Source organism: Perca fluviatilis, chromosome 1 (assembly GCF_010015445.1).
Source record: "Perca fluviatilis chromosome 1, GENO_Pfluv_1.0, whole genome shotgun sequence".
Taxonomy (NCBI): domain Eukaryota; kingdom Metazoa; phylum Chordata; class Actinopteri; order Perciformes; family Percidae; genus Perca; species Perca fluviatilis.
Window position 1 is genome coordinate 10,497,323 of NC_053112.1, and position 17,167 is coordinate 10,514,489.

The 17,167-nt window shown below is 39.9% G+C and overlaps 1 protein-coding gene across 3 annotated transcripts in view; it reads right to left on the reverse strand.

The window, feature by feature from the left end:
• Positions 1–17,167, reverse strand: part of LOC120567750 (complement C3-like) — a 74,448-nt gene continuing 57,281 nt past the window's right edge. For 2 of the 3 annotated variants that reach the window (XM_039814756.1, XM_039814763.1), the window contains exons 15-35: positions 16,673–16,882; positions 15,605–15,659; positions 15,085–15,168; positions 14,798–15,001; positions 13,291–13,366; positions 12,702–12,864; positions 11,074–11,181; positions 9,838–9,994; positions 8,180–8,343; positions 7,343–7,498; positions 5,185–5,244; positions 4,934–5,024; positions 4,175–4,226; positions 3,993–4,080; positions 2,763–2,852; positions 2,546–2,651; positions 2,190–2,279; positions 1,994–2,077; positions 1,635–1,715; positions 1,244–1,391; positions 3–379 (exon numbers count right to left, since the gene is read on the reverse strand). In XM_039814756.1, coding sequence (XP_039670690.1) covers positions 244–379; positions 1,244–1,391; positions 1,635–1,715; positions 1,994–2,077; positions 2,190–2,279; positions 2,546–2,651; positions 2,763–2,852; positions 3,993–4,080; positions 4,175–4,226; positions 4,934–5,024; positions 5,185–5,244; positions 7,343–7,498; positions 8,180–8,343; positions 9,838–9,994; positions 11,074–11,181; positions 12,702–12,864; positions 13,291–13,366; positions 14,798–15,001; positions 15,085–15,168; positions 15,605–15,659; positions 16,673–16,882 — 2,403 coding nt within the window. In that variant the 3' untranslated portion in view covers positions 3–243. Of the gene's footprint in view, positions 380–1,243; positions 1,392–1,634; positions 1,716–1,993; positions 2,078–2,189; positions 2,280–2,545; positions 2,652–2,762; positions 2,853–3,992; positions 4,081–4,174; positions 4,227–4,933; positions 5,025–5,184; positions 5,245–7,342; positions 7,499–8,179; positions 8,344–9,837; positions 9,995–11,073; positions 11,182–12,701; positions 12,865–13,290; positions 13,367–14,797; positions 15,002–15,084; positions 15,169–15,604; positions 15,660–16,672; positions 16,883–17,167 lie in introns of all 3 variants that reach the window. The other variant, XM_039814745.1, reaches the window with a different exon arrangement.

Here is a 17,167-nt window from a genome sequence, read left to right on the forward strand (position 1 = left end):
TTAGTTTTCTTTTATTAGTGATGTTTATTTCTTTCTCATTCTTATATCATTACAGTAAAGATAAACCTGTTGGGTATGTTGTTATAACAAACTCCACTTCAGTTCTTTTTTCTACAGTGAAAACACAATGTCATTATTACTCTGGCTTTAACCCTAAAATGATCATTAAATGTTTGTGTGAACAGTTATTTGACATCTTTGCAACAAAACATCACAGGATAAAGGTGTGCAGTTGCGGCGCCTCTACACCCTGCAGGCGTTGACAGACAGTTCATCTGCAGTATCTTCCAGGCTCTTGCATTTAGCTTGCATGCTGGAGCACTCTGCAGACGTAGGCCAGCGTTCCACCCAGGTGTCCTTTCCCAGCATGTAGATGGATCTGGCAGACAGGGAGGAAAGAGAGGAGTTTAGACTGTCAGGGTGTATTTTGGCTTGTGCACCTTGCCTCAAAATGGCTAGGATACATCTTTCACTGCAGTTTCATTATTTAAAGAATATCACCGGTGTAGTTTCTCTGTCCTTCAGTCCCTAGTAGTACTTAGTAATAAGTGATACTGTCACTTTACCTTTACATACTTTTTTCTTACTGTTTATACATCTGTATACTTATACTGTTTACATTCAGGGAATTTATTTGCAAGTACTCTACACTTGCCTAACACACATGTATATTACTTTATTTCATTATTATTTATTTTATTTCATCCCTATTTTTCAACTTCTGTAATATTTTATGTCTGAGATTCTCATATTATTTTTTTACTTGCCTTATTTTCTTTTTATACATATTTAATCAGCAGTATTGGAGGAGGCCAGAGATCAAACATTTTCACTGCCAATGACTGCTTCTTTGTCATTTTTGTACATTGGTAATAAATAACTTGAAACTTGATTGATAACTAGGAAAATAAAAATAAAGGAACCTTTTTACTGTAAGTCAGAGTTTGTACTTAGGGGGACAATAATGTTTTCGTAAACCTCAGTTTGTGATCAAGCAAACAAACAGTACGAGTAAATTAATTTAGTTAAATTTTCAGGAAGGCATGACTTTTAATCAACTGGCAACAGGTGACTTCTACTTTGGTAGCTTCATAATATGCATGGCGGCTAGAAAACATTTAAAAATACATTTGCCAAATTTGACTACAACCTCACTTGCACTATAGGCAAGTTCACCTCCCACAATTGCCTACCATTTTTTCTAACGGGTATACTTATTATTTTTTTCCGTTGCTCTTCTCACCTGTTGGCGTCACTATCAACGTTCCACTGGTCCTCTTTGGGGCCCATGATGAGGTACTCAGAGCCCTGCTTCAGGTTGATTCCATCCCTGCAGCCTCCGTGAGACATGAAGAACCTCTTCTGACCCACCTCGACTCCTGCCTCCACACCTGGACGGTAGGAGGAGATTCAGATGATACATAGCTTCAGAACTAGAGAACAGACCTTTAAATCCACCGAGTGTGACTATGGGTCCATCTGATAACTAATCATGCCATTTGTTTTTAAATTGTGAGGCCATTGTGAAGAAGTAAGTAAGATCGTACTTAGTAGTTAGTAGTTAACTATCCTTTATTTGAAAATAAAAAAGAGCTGATAACCATAAAATACAGCCGGCTATTGCATCGACTCACCCAGCTTGATAACTCGCGTGATCTCCATCTCGTATTTGTCGTAGTAACTCTGGCTGACATTCAGCACCTTCACCTTGAAAACTGAAGCACAAGAAAATCTCATTACAAGGAAATGAATTAATTACCACTAATAGGTAGATTGACAGTTCTCCCCATTCACCTAATATTTTCCTGTACAGATTCCTCATATACAGCATTTAATTACTCATTAGTAATCACTGTACTTTTTGCTAAATATTGAAAATAATTATTGACCCTTTTCTCTGCATATTGTACCAATAATTGCAAATAATCGTGCACGTTATCCTATCATATTTGCTTCTGTGATTAATCAAGGTGTGTGTGACAGTGTATCATACCGTGGTGTAAAGTATTGCAGGCAAACACCTCTCTGTCTTTATTGAGGAAGTTTTCACTGTCTGTTTTGGAGACACAGCAGTCACCTGGACAGTATGAGATTTTTTTGTTTTTTTTTATCCAGAAATTGAAAACAACAGACACCATAAATGCAAACGTGTCCACTAATGGATTTTTGCAGACATGTGCACACGTTACCCTGCGTGCAGCGGCAGACGTTGTCCCGGCAGATCTGAGTGAGCGCCTCTTTGTCCTCTCTGGGAGTGTAGGTGCGACTGCAGCGGTGATCTGAGAGAGAGAGAGAGAGAGAGAGAGAGAAGAGAGAGAGAGAGAGTACGTGCAACACCTGTCACCATCATACTGAAAGATTCAATATTATTTTTCAATATTACTATCACAATAAATAAACTGGACATCTACACGATCAAACCAGGACCAAATCTGCCTGTTATTTTGTCTCAGTTTGAGTCTTTTACTGATGATTAAGATGTTTTGGTAGTGAACTATTTCTTGTATGTGATGTGAGCTGTGATGGTCAGAATGTGTTCTCCCACCTGGGTTGTAATACTCGTAGACAGTAACCGAGGATGGCTGGAGGAGGCCGACTTTAAAGCTCTGCTGAAGCCTGAAGATCAGGATCTCTGGCTCTTTGTGAGACACCTAAGAGGATAATTCAGGCACAAAAATGGAGCCATTACCAGATGCACAAACTGACTTAAAGAGACCAGTTCTGACTTCCTTCTGGTAACAAACAAGTAAACAATGTTTTACCGTGAACAGGTGGATGATCAGAGAGCCTCTGTCACTCAGGTTATCAACAATCTGGAAGTTATTGATGTAACGATCCACTGAGTTTGACAACTGGACAAACACAAAAGTGTACAGAATCAGCAAGCCTGACCTAAACATCTAGCCAGTCTCATCTTACCTATCGTGTGTCATTATCCCGATATAGGAAACATCAAGTGATACATGTAGCCTTCAAAATGTACTTTCTGTTCTGCTTTGGAAAACAAAACTTGGTGCTCAGTGCTATTTCAAGACATTTTTATGTATAGTTTTATTTAGAAAGTTAATTGTAGAATCCATGTTATCAAATCAGGTGGGTCTTTTGTGTGTTGAAAGGACAAAACCGGCGCAAAATGAACCTAGGACCATTCTCTGGGATTTGTTTTCATGCTAATCGAATGTGACCAGTTTTAGCCCAAACTGCTAATTAGCTAATAAAGCTAGATGTCAGGGCACGGGTAAAGTAAAAAGAAATCGCTATTTCTATACCACTAACAAGGCTCAAAATAGCACCACACTTCAATGGTAGCATAATGAGGGTCCCTACATGTAAACTGAAGCATTGAGAACTTTGTAAATGTACAGACAGTTTATTAAAAAGATAGTTTATAAAGACAGTACCGTTCACATATACAGGCAGGCACCATCTTGGGAAAACAGTCCACAACCAGTCGAACGACGAACGCTGTGTAACCAGTAACCAGTAACAGCTCAAGCATGGCATTTGTTTACATGTAGGGACCCTCATTATGCTACCGTGGAAGTGTGGTGCTATTTTGAGCCTTGTTAGTGGTATAGAAATAGCGATTTCTTTTTACTTTACCCGTGCCCTGACGACAAGCATTAAAAGCTAATTAGCGGTTTGGGCTAAAACTGGTCACATTCGATTAGCATGAAAACATATCCCAGAGAACGGTCGACTCGGTACACGTGTTATTAACCCCTAGTTTAATTTTGCGCCGGATTTGTCCTTTAAGTACTTTACTGTTGTGAAAGTGGCAAATTATTCTTTCAGTCTGTCAGTTACATCACTTCAGGTGTTCTTCCAAAATGAAAGCAAAAAGAGAAGCAGTAACACTATTAATCATTCTCTTGCGACTTTAACTCTTCAAAATCATTTTCTATGATTTTGAAATAAGTGGAGATGTCCTCAACAAAAGCAAGCTAAACTTGAACCTGGATCATCTTAATCTACCAGTAGAGGCTGATTACCATCTCCAGGTCGGAGTTTTCTGGGGTGAAGCCGGTGGGCAGATTTATATCCAGAATCACCATCCGGACATCTCTGGGTCCTAAAGCCCTGTGGGATAGAAAGAGACAAACCGACTTTCTTCTTTTATTCCCCTTTTATATATATATATAAAAAAAGGTTAAAGAAAATAACAGTGCCTCACCTCACTTTGATGGTGAGCTGGTAGGATTTCTCCACATCTGCTGGAGGCTTTTCTGTTATGGGACAGAAAAATGTGCAAAAAAAGTTTGGTTGCTTGTCCTGTGGACTTTAATTTATATAACACTATCATTTATTTGGCTGTGCTACCGTATACTATTTTATTTTTACTTAAAGATATTTTGTGTGTGTTGTGATATGTCAAAAAAATACATCTTAACATGCACTATTTTCTTCTTTAATGTTTTTTTTACATTTTCAGGTTGTCAACATATATGTTTTACATATTGTATAATTATTCTTTAGAAAACGTATTTCACCATTGTTTTAAAAGGTGTTTTATAAATGTAGGTTATTAAATCTATTTATGCATTTTTTTTATTAAGATGTTTGATGTTCTTGTGTGTGATGACTTAACATTATACATGTTAATACAAATGTTCATCTTTGACATTGTTTAATGCTATGTTATGTTTATGTCATGGCAGGTGTTATAGATTAAAAAAGGAAATTGTATCAGTTTGAACTTTTCTTTGTGTTATATTATGCTGTCATGTTGTTATTATGTCAGGTGTTAAGTTGTTTCAGTATATTAAGGAAATGGAACAATCCGGGAGATATTTTATCTTTGCTGAAATGTATTTCATCCCTTTGTGGCACTAAAAGTGACTTCTCTTGGCCTACAGTAAGAGGACAGAAAACAACACTGAAGAGAAAGACACCATTCATACTCTATATGAGACAGTGTGAGAACTTGCGTTACCGCTGGATTCTTCGATAGTGACGCTAAACTCAAAGTCCTTGCAGGAGATCTTCTCATCCACCTCTGGCAGCTGGTTGTAATGGGTCACAACCTAGAGTCAAAGACACCACATGCAAAACAAAAGAGAGACACACAAGAGAAACAAATCATACAAATTATGGTTAAGTAAAAGCCTTGTACATTGCAGACAAAATGCTGCTGCATTTCTGTATGAAAAGAAAAATGGCGCTAAATTTAAAACGTGATCATACCTCCAGTATTCCCTGTCCATTCCCTCGAGCCTGCACTTCCAAATCAAGATCAGCAGGCAACTACACAACAAAAGCATCAGAGAAGAAGACATTTGAAGTAGCATACATCTTAAAAAGTACATTATAAAATTAGAGCCCGAACGATATTATTGGCCAATATTAGGCATTTTCCAATCTATCGGTATCAGCATTTATAATGGCCAATAAATGAATATTTAAAAAATAAAATAAAAACGGACAAAACACCCTCCAACCATGTTATGAATGTTGGCGTTGCATAGTTGGTCCACCATAGGGCGCTCTACAACGTCCCTGTTGGCAACACTCGTGTTTAACCCTTTAAGTTTCATATCTTAAGTTTCATTTTATTTTGCTCATTTTATTTATCAGAACTTTAATATATTTTGATGTTCCTCTGTTCTTTTGTGGCAATAAAACAAACATTTATTTTTAAACTGCATTATCATATTATTTTAGTGAGAATTCATAAATAACTACAAATAACTAATGTTAGGGAAATCTGTTCATGTTTTGTTACGCATTTCTGGATTTTCTTTTTAAATATATACACTACCGGTCAAAAGTTTTAGAACACCCACCCATGTCTTATTGTACTATGAAATGAAAGAATAGAAGAAATTAACTATTTAAGTTAAAAAAGAAATCATGGAAATAAATTTATGAACCACAATGTGTTCTAAATTTTTGAATCATCAAAGTAGCCCCTTTTGGCAGATCTAACAGCTGAACACAGTCGTGGCATTCTTTCTACAATGGAAATCAATATTCCTCAGAAAGTTCTTCCCAACTCTGTTGCAGAAGTTCCTATGAATGTATATTATGTATTATTATCCAGCAAAACAGCCCCAGACCATCATGCTTCCTCCTCCATGTTTGACAGTTGATGTCACACACTGAGGAACCATCCTTTCGCCTACTCGACGGCGTACAAAAATCCTGCGTGATGAACCGAGGATTTCAAATTTTGATTCATCAGTCCATAGCACCTTCTTCCAGTCTTCAGTAGTCCATTGACGATGTTTCTTGGCCCAGGCAAGCCTCTTTTTCTTATTCTGACGTCTTAGCAATGGCTTTCTTGCTGCAACTTGACCTATTAAACCTGCAGCTCGAAGTCTTCTCTTTACAGTTGAAACTGAGACTTGCTTATTACGACCACTACTAAGCTGTGCTTGAAGCTGTTGTCCTGTGAGCCGCCGATCACGCAAGCTGTTGACTCTCAGAAACTTGTCTTCTGATTCTGTTGTGGCTTTGGGTCTGCCAGACCTCTTCCTGTCAGAGTTTCCCCCAGTTTCTAAGTGCCTTTTGATGGTGAAGAATACTGTACTCACTGACACCTTGACTTTCTTCGCAATTTCTCTGTCGGAAAGACCAACATTCTGAAGTGTTATGATGGTCTGTCTCTCTTCCATTGTTAATTGCCTTTTTCCCGCCATTTTTATAGCAACACACTACTTTCTGCAGTACAATACTGTTCAAATAATGCTCACGAGGGTACGGTACCACGGTGTTCCAACAATACTTTTATACAAACCGAGGGTGTTGTAAGTAATCCAGACAAGTTGGAACACCTGTGGGAATTGGTAGCACCAACTTTCAAAGCTTGATCAACCTCCATTGCTGCAGAACAGCTTTACATTGTTAACCCATTTCGTGTTCCCTGAAAAAGGCCTTTTTGTAAAATTCTGAAATGTACATTATTTTTCAGTTTTGGGTAACCTTACTTTTTTTTAACCTCAGGCAGTTCACCACTTTGTAACATTTCAAGCTATTCATTGGACTTGAACTGCTAAAATTTCAATAAAAAACTAAAACAATTGGGGTGTTCTAAAACTTTTGACCGGTAGTGTATATATCAGCCGATATATCGGAATATCAGATTTTTAAATCACCAAATATTTGTATCGATATCGGCCTTAAAAATCCTTTACCGGTTGGGCTCTACAAAAAATACACTCCCAGGTTATTTTATTGCAACCAGTGGTTCTCTGAAATCCCGAAATGGACCCCAAACACACGGTTTGATGTTATGAAACTCAGCTGAGTTTCTAGTCATGAAGTGAGAAACATCATGAGACACTACCAGTGTCTCCTACTGATGAACCCGCCTGGATTTTACATTCGGTTTCATGTCTCTCACCCTGGAAGAGCGAGCGGCGTAGGCGTTCACGGGGTTGAAATGGTAGCGGATTTCTTTACGCCCTGTTATCCTGACATCCACATCCAGATGGACGTCTTCGGGAGCAGGTTTGTTTATCAGGTACGCGGACAGCGCCTGGAGCACCACCATGGTGGACTGGGAGCCAACAGAGAAGGGAAACAGAGAAATTATTAGAACGATATTTTAGATAGTAGGGTGTGACATCTGTCCTCTTCCTGTTAATAATCATCAGTTTGCAAGCGAGTAAGAGGCGCAAAATAGTGAATTAAGTGACGAGCCATAGTACTAACTTCATCATCATACCAATGATTTTTCAGAAGATACACACTTTCAGATTAGAGCTGCAAAGATTAGCTGATCAACAGAAAAATATTCAGCAACTATTTTGATCGATTAATCGTTATTTTTCAAAAAATAAAAATGATATCCTTTATTAAGTTTGTATTGCTGGACTGTTGTATTAGTTTGCATTAGTTTAAAATATATATACATAATAAACAACTAGCAACTGAGCGCATGTGTAGATATAGCATATACCGCTCCCAAAGATCGAGAATAAATGACTTATAGTCTTCATTCCCAACAGAACTGTTGTCCATAAGGAAACAGTGTGTTGATGCTTTATCTGAATAATCTGAAAGAATAATCTGAATGGACTTGAATAAACTTCTGCTTTACTATAATGTAACAGTAAACAGTGTAGTCAACATAAGGCAGTAGCTACTAATCAGAGCCTGGAGCAGGTGAATGAACTAAAAGACAATAATGTCGGATATGCAGATCCCAGCTCAGCTCCGAGACTCGCCCTGCTGTTACCTGAGTGGAGCCGAAGCCTCCTCCTCTCCTCCTCTGGCCGTTCAGCCATTTAAACGGCGCTGCAGCTTCCTCCATGCGCCCCAACTTCACCAGAGCTAGCAAGGCATAGCCGGTCGCTTCCAGGGTGAACAAGGTGTTCTGACTGTCGGGCCAGTGGCTGCCATCTGGAGGAGAGAGGAAACAATTAACATGAAAGGAGGATTTGAGAAGATACATTATATTAGGTTGACCATATTTTGATTCCAAAAAAAAGAGGACACTCGGCCCGACCTCGAGACACAAATTCAGACAGGCTTAATTAACGGTTAATGAACATGCCTCAATGGTGCAAAAATAACTTCTGAAATAAAATAAAATCTGTAACAACCTGTAACAAAATAATATCTCTTTTAAAATAAATAAATAATATGAAATAACGTTGTAAATATGACCTCTTCTGTGTTAGAAAATCCAGCTTCAACAAAATATCTCTTAATACCTTTTCAGTGTAATAAGATAAATAATAAAGACACTGAAACGTACAGTATGTGCCAGCTTTGCACATGGTGCACTCCGCCTGGACCGGACAAGTTATTTTATGGTTGTACGCCGGCTCCACGCGGAGCTTTCGCCGTAGCCTGATGTTAATACTTGTGCGCTGTTGTGTGTGTCGAGCCGGCAGTCTGTGTGTGTGGGGAGTGGGTGATAGAGCGAGGGAGAATTAAGTGAGAGAGTGGCGGCGAGCGAGTACGACTTTAGAGTCATAGTGAGAGAAACAAAGTGTCTCCCCTGTGTTTTCTGACCACGGTGGGAAATCTTTAGCAGACAACGCTTCGGCATCTTGTGTGCAATGCTGCTCCGCTGTCTGCTCTAGTCCCTGTATGTGCGCGTCGCAGAGCCGCCCACAAAGCAGCCTCTCAAGAATTATGTCACAAAACAAAGTACCGCAGCATTGTGTGCAAAGCGCCAGTCAATTTAAGTACACGCTTAATGGTCCCATGAAAAACAGTGAAAACCGGACATTTTCATGAATTTATAAAACCCCCCCGGACGCCCCAGACAGTACGTAAAAAGTGGACATGTCCGGGCAAAAGAGGACGTTTGGTCACCCTACATTATATGCATCTTCTTTGTAAATCTTCAACAACCATTCACTGAAAGAACCAAACAGGCTTGCTTTATTACGCGATCCAAATCTTTGTCAAAACTTGCCATTTTCTGCGTGTAGGTTGCTAGCTCGGAAGTTGTTGTTTCTCGTAGCGAAAGGGGATTTTAAACATGGTAACACGCATATAGCAGAAGGTGAAATATGCTGCCAATGGCATGTTTATACCATAGACTGTAAATATGAATAATAATATATACAGTCTATGGTTTATTCCCACAGTCTAGTCCGGTGAGTCAGACTATGACATAAGACAAATAAAATGAATAAACTGACCTGATTGAAGCAGTAACTTGATGTATTTGTAGGTAAGATTCTCAGTAGTGTACAAATGAAACTAGGCTGAGTGTATGAGATACCTGGAGCTGCAGCTCTGAGTGTATAAGATACCTGGAGCTGCAGCTCTGAGTGTATGAGATACCTGGAGCTGCAGCTCTGAGTGTATGAGATACCTGGAGCTGCAGCTCTGAGTGTATAAGATACCTGGAGCTGCAGCTCTGAGTGTATGAGATACCTGGAGCTGCAGCTCTGAGTAAAGATTGTGTCGGGTTGTAGGGCGAAGCATTCCCCAGCAGAGCCAGCGCGTACGAGGCGATGGCCACAGTGTACGGCCTCCTCCCCGTCGTCAACAACGCCCTCTTCAGGTATTCAGTTGTCTTACCTACAGCTACCTACAGAAGACACATGTGGTAGACAACAGTTTTAAAGTTGCTATAAGCGATGTCACACGTTTTTTTAGGCTACAACATTTTTTGTCACATAGAGCAAACATCTCCTCACTATCCGCGAGCTGCCTGTGCCCTGAACACACTGTAAAAAAACACGGTTTCTGTAGACAGCCGAAGCTCCACACACGGCAAGAAAAATAATCTGTGCCAACCTGCACCACCAAACATAACAAACAGTGTTCCAGCGTTCCAGCCAATAACTGACAAGAAGGATTAGGATGTGGGGGTTGGGGGGTTAGTACATGGGAGGAAGTGAGAGGGGAGGGGATGAGGAGGAGGGAGGGTCTCGTTTTGTTTGAAAATACTTTGAACGTCAACAAGAAGTGCCGTTACCCAACATCGCTTAGAGCATCTTTAAGCACTGTAACAACACATTATGTAATAACAACGCATTATGTAATAACAACGCATTATGTAATAAAGTGTCAACATGTAATACATTTTCACTTCATTATGTAATAATCTGCCACATTTTATTATAAATTCGTACATAATGTGTGTAAACAACATCAACATCTTTGGTTGTTTTAAAGTGCTCTATGAAGTATGTTTGATTGAAGTAAAGATGAGACAGTAATTAAAATAGTTTATATTGAAATAGGCTATATTTACTACTTTTTAAAATTATTTTCTTCAAATGCCTTTCAAAGCCAGCAGATAAAAAGACATATATTCCCGTAGGTTATACATAATGCACCGTATCATTAAACTTACATGAAAAAAACTCCTGCAGCTTTATAATTCATTACAACATGCAGCGAAATTTATTACAAATTGTGTTTAGGGTTTTTATTACATATTGTGACAGATTATATTGCAGGTGTTAAAACATAATGAAGTAAACTTGTATCACATTTTGACATTTTATTACATATTGCATTTTTACAAGCGCACAACTACTGATAAAACCTCAGATCATATAACAACGAGGTATAAAAGTGCTCTACAGAAAACAAACAGTTAAAAATGAAATGGAACTGCTTGGCAAAACCAACTCTGCAGATCATTTTAGTATGAATTACCTCTACGCTTGGACCAGTGCAGCGGATCCCAGCCTGCTTGGCCTCGGCGAGCGCTATGAGGACAAAGGCTGTCAGCGTTGTCTCGGGGTCGTCACCACGGAGACCGCCCTGGAGACACAGGAAAAGAGCTTTTTACTCAAATAGAAATAAAATATCTGCCTATCACATGTAAAGTCAGTAGCGCGTTATTCAGATGCTATTTTAGGGGCGCATGCTTGGCCATAATGTAGCGTGTGTACAATGCGCATACACTTCTCTCATCTAAACGGACGCAGCAGTTCCCATTTTTGCAAACCAAACATAATTACAAGGAAAAATATTACTGAAAATGCGCTTCAGGTGTTTGGATAGGTCAGGAGGCACTTTACAGTACAGTCCTCAAAAAGTCGCAGCATTCTTTGTGGCTCGTTGTGTTTTACACAACATTTCCATGAATCATGGATGTGTTGATGACATAAATGAGGAAATATTAGAGGACTTAAGGAGACGTGATGTTGAACTACGGCGGGATCTGGCCCGGGAGTAATGCACGATGTGCTCCTGATGGAGCGGGTGGACGGAGATGGAGTGGGGGGAGGAGGAAGGGGCACAACAGGTGCAGGTGGTGCGTTTGGAGGCCCACGCTCCATGGCTGCAGCAATCCTTTCCAGACTTGAGGAGATGCGCCCGAGAGGAGTAGCAACATCGCCACCCGGTCAAGACGGGCATTTATTACTTTGCCGCATCCCGGACAGCTCCCGCTGGCGTGCACCATGCAAATCCGCCGTCATAATAGCAATCCGCCATGGAACAAGCGCGCCTGCTCTTAACCTGTTAACATCCACCTCTTTTGCCTGATTTTCGTCTATTTCTCGTTCCCAAAGGAAAAAGCTTATAACAGAAGAACTGCAAGGCCAAAATGCATGTATGAGGCTTCATTTGAAACCTAACTTCTACTTTATGGACATGTGCTTAATGAGCATGTGATTAAAACACAACATACACTACAGCAGTTCAAACATGGTTCAAAATAGTTATTTTGGTCCCATCCAATAAAACGTAATTTTTGAAAAAAAATAACTAAAACATACTTTGTGCCACACTATGCAGGACACAACACATACCTTATATAAATAAGCCAGAAATGGATGAGGATTGAGCGTTTAGGACAGCGTATAGGTAGGGAAGAGTCATAATTATTTTTTTTTTTTTTTTTTCCCAATAGCATGAGCACTAAGATCAGTAATAATGCTTTGGTGCTTATGATGTCAGTAAAATGAACTGAATGATTGAATTGCATACGATGTACAGCATGTCCATATTGACAAAAGTTTTGAACTTTTGTGGTTAAATACTATTATGTAACATGTCAGAACACGTCCGTTAACACCCACCGGCCCTGTTAACAGGCTAAAGGGAATGTGACATGACGATCTGATTGGTTTATTGCACGTTACGCCCAAACCACACCTAGCTTCTTCAGACCAACCCATTTTAGATTTGCGTCGGGCGAAAGAGTCATTTATCCCGCCGGTATAATAGCAACAGCGCTCGAGATCCGCCCACAAAGCTACTTGCGTTTTGCGTTTCATACTTGCGTTTCATATCGTTAAAATAGGGCCCGGTGTGTTTTTCAGTGTGTGTCTCACAGTCATTGTAGTGGTGTAAACTGGGTTGTCCTCTCTGAAGCTCCCTCTCAAAAGCTGGTGTTTGTTGTTCACCAGGTAGAGCAGAGGTTCACACACTTGCTGCTCGTCGATGCCAGTGATGGAGTAAGCCATGGAGAAAACTTTCACCACATACGCCGTGATCCTGACAATCAGGTGGACTGTTATTAGCCTTTATTTGGTCACATTACACTACTTATCTAACAGATTAAGTAATGAGGAAGTGAATACTTATAGTAATACACACTAACTAACTTCATTTTCAGAATGTTGCACAGTATAAATGTGTTTGCATGCATTGAAACTAGGGCGGAACGATTTGAAAACGATTAATTATTTTAATTATTCAGCCCTAATTAAAACCTCTAAAATATAACATTGGTTACCTTTTTTACCAGATATCTTAATACCTCATACATGTCAGTCTACAGAGAAACGAACATTTCGAATTCACAAATAACCACAAAAACTGAAACAATTCTAGCTTATCTGTCTACCAGGTTTTCTTTGGAAATCAAATCATGGGTTTTTAAGATTTGACTAAATATGTAAATGTAAATTTTTACAGTACCATGTACTTGCGCCTTGCCTCCTGTAGGGGGGGTAAGAGCCATCACTTTTTCTGTATGCCAGCTGGTTCTCGTAGCCTGAAAACAACATGGAAAACTTTAAAGGTGGGATGTGAATTTATTCATAATGAAAACAAAGCTTGTTCCCAAAATCATCCATCAAGCTAACTAGCCATACATCTGTCCAGCAAGTCTGAAGTTCATTGATTAACCATCCTGATCATCATATTTTCACCTGTCCATCTATCCATCTGTGTATCCAACTATCCATCTGTTCATCCATCCTCCCACAAATCCAACTAGCCATTTATCCGCCTGTCTATTCATCCATTCATCAATCCATCCATCCAACTAGCCATTCCATTGCTGTATCCATCCACCCACCCATCCACTGATTCTTGTATCAATCCACGTATCCTAATAGCCATTTAACCATTTTACTATTCAACCATCAATATATCCACTTATCCTTCCATTCAACCATCAATCCGCTCATGTATTGATCCATCCATCCATACATCCATGTTTCTAGCTCTCCATCTATCCATGTAATAAACCATCAATCCATCCATCCATCCATCCATCCATGTTTTTAACTCTCCATCTATCCATGTAATAAACTATCCATCCATCCATCCATTCATCTACTCACTGATCCATCCAAACACATTTGTATCAATCTATTTATCCACCATCTATCCACTCATGTTTCCAACTCTTCATCCATCCATGTACTCAACTGTCTATCCATTTATACATTCATCCCCACACATTGAGATCAGTCCATCCACTCACTAATTATACAACAGCAAATCAATCATCTATACCCAGCCCAGTCTCATGACAGTTCGTGAATTGGTCACGTTATTGAATCTATTGATTTGTTGAGTACCACAGAGACCGCGGATTGTGTCCCTGCGCCCCGGGGTTGCGTCCCGCCTGTGGCAGTCCATCCCTGTTGTTGTCGCCAGCATGTGGCGTTTAATTTCCCCGTTGTTGCATCCCCCAGAGCAGCCCAGTGTCGTGGCAGTTAGTGAAATGGCACAAAGTAAAGTAAACAAGAAAATCGTGACCTGTACACGAATCAATACATCAAAATAACGTGACCATTTCCCAAACTGCTGTGAGACTGGGTTGCTATACCACATTTTTCGGTAACACTTTACTTGAAGGTATGTACATAAGAGTGACAAGACACTGTCATGAACACAGTCATGACAAATAAACCCTAACTCTACCCCTAACCAAAACTTGTCATGACAAAAACCGAATGACACTTACTAAAAGAAGCGTTATGTCGTAAACATTTAGGACTAGTTTATAATGTTTATGACACGTTCATGACAGTGTAATGTCACTCTTATGTAGATACCTTCAAGTAAAGTGTAACCCATTTTTCTTTGCATTTTTGAATTCCATCCATCCATCCATCAATCCATCCATCCATCCATCCATCCATCCATCCATCCATCCATCCATCCATCCATCCATCCTTTTCCTCTGTCGCACCTCTCCTGATGAACCGGAGAGCCTCAGCCTTGCGCTGCACCCCTACACTCTCCCAGCTGTTGGTTTGATCCAGGTAGAGGTTGGCGATGAGCGGCAGCGTGATGCTTGCCAAGTTCTGCTCCACACAGCCGCCGGGCATCTGAATCAGGGAGGCTAGAGAGTCCTCACTGATGGAGTTATCAATGCTGTCTGCCAACACATTGCCTGGAGGAGAGAGGATGAATCAGAAATCAGTCCTTTCTGGTAGGCTTATTTTGAATTTTTCCACCGCTCTGTCAGTGACTGACCTCTGACATTGATGAATGTCTCTGGTCGAGAGTTCGGCACAACTGACTTGAGTTCGATCTTGCCCACCCGAACCATCTGTGTTCCTATAGTGGACGGAAACAGAGCCATACATTTAAACTTTATCACTAGTTAATCCAAACCTGAGGAGGATCCATCTCCTTTACCATCAAGGTAAAGTAAATTCTAATTCTAAAAATGTAGAATTAGTTAATTCTTTTCAGGTCTATGAACACTTGAACTGGAAAATACTGGAGTTGTAACTCATAAAACTGTGATGTAACAATAATAATAATTCACCATGCAAAATGCTGGTTTAAATTGGTAATAAATAATAATAATAATAAATAAATGAATAGGCATATTTATTGTGTCCACCACAGAACACCAGAGTTAGAGACGGAATCAACTCATTCTGAATAAGGAGTATAGAACTTAAAACAAAAATCCCATAAATCTGGCATATTAACATGCGTTTGACAGGAGTTAACAGGAAATGATTCATCACTGCGATTTTCTTACCTCCCTCAGGGTTCAACACTGCACTCCGAACTTCAGCCTTCTGCACTCCCTCCAGCTGTTTGGGTTAAGAAGAGATATATTTATTTAAGTCAGTCTCAACTTTCTTGTTATTAGCTTCTTTATATGTGTTCTATTTTTTTAACCTTTAATTGGACTTAAAGTTCTCATATTATGGTTTTGGGCTTTTTCCCTTTCATTTATTGTGTTATATACCTTCTTTGTGCATGTTATAGGTTAACAAATTGAAAAAGCCCAAAGTCCACCCCAAAGGGACTTACCATCTCCAACAGAATACACTGTTCACAAACTGCTCCAAACAGCTATATTGTAGTCCAGCCTTTACTTCAGAGACAAACATGCATCACTTTGTAACACATGTTATAATGCTCGCCTAAGTGCTAGCGTGGTACGCCCTCATACTCTGCTTCTGACTGGCTAGCAGTACTTACCAAGCCACTGTGCATGTGCGACTCCCAACAAAGATGGAACAGAAGTGAGACGTTTCTTTCAATAGCTAAAACAGAGAGCGCAACACACAGGGTGAAAGGAAGAGCTGCAGGGCGACCTCTAGCTAGTGAGAGAGTTCGCCCCATGTTGGCTGAGGTTTGAATCAGACCTGCTTCTCTTTGCAACGTGTCATCCCCCATCTCTCTCCCCCTTTCATGTCTACCCAATGTCACTTGGAATAAAGGAAAAAAAAACAATAATCTTAAAAAAGAGGAGCTGCAGCAATGTGTAGTACAACAAAAAATTGTGTTTTTTGAAAATTAAACCATGTAAACCTATTCTGATGTAACCTCTAAATACAATTATGCACCTGAAAATGAGCATAATATGAGCAGGAATTTCTGTTTTTCATACTGTCAGCATTGCAGTTGTTTTGGGATCATAGAAGTACCATAGAAATAAAATGACAATGAAGGACACTTATTTTAAAATGCAGAGCAACAACTTTCCTGTTTTAGCAGCTGACTTTCAGAAGGACAAAGCAACCTCCAAAAGGCTGGTGGAGTAGACACACTTTACTCACTCCCGTTAAAGAGCTCTTCATCATCAAGAGTGACTCACCACCACACGTAGCTGTTTCTGGATGCGGTCTCCTGCCGTCGTACCTCTGGCCACCACCATCACCTCCAGAGGAAGTTTCCCCACCACCAGCGGTACGATGGTGTAAGGCACCGCGACAGAAGAGCCGGCCGGCAGCGTCACTTCCTGTGTGTGACTCTTCTTAAAGGCAATGCTGCACATGCCTACTGTTTTCATCAGCACCACCCTCACCTAAATGGAAACCAGTTATTTATTCATTCAATACTTGATTTATTGAATTACATTTGAGTGTCAACAGAGTCAAGTTAGAATTTTTTTAACCATCAATCCTGCTGACTTTGATGATCCCCTGAATTTTACTCTAGTAGCCTATATGCCACCATACAGCTCACATTTTTGGTTCTACAGTAAGTGAATCATCTGGACAACTATTGAATGGACTACCAGAAAATATGTGCAAAACTAATAGCATTCCCACCAGCATCAGCTGTCCTTGTGTGTTAAGTGCTAACTTAC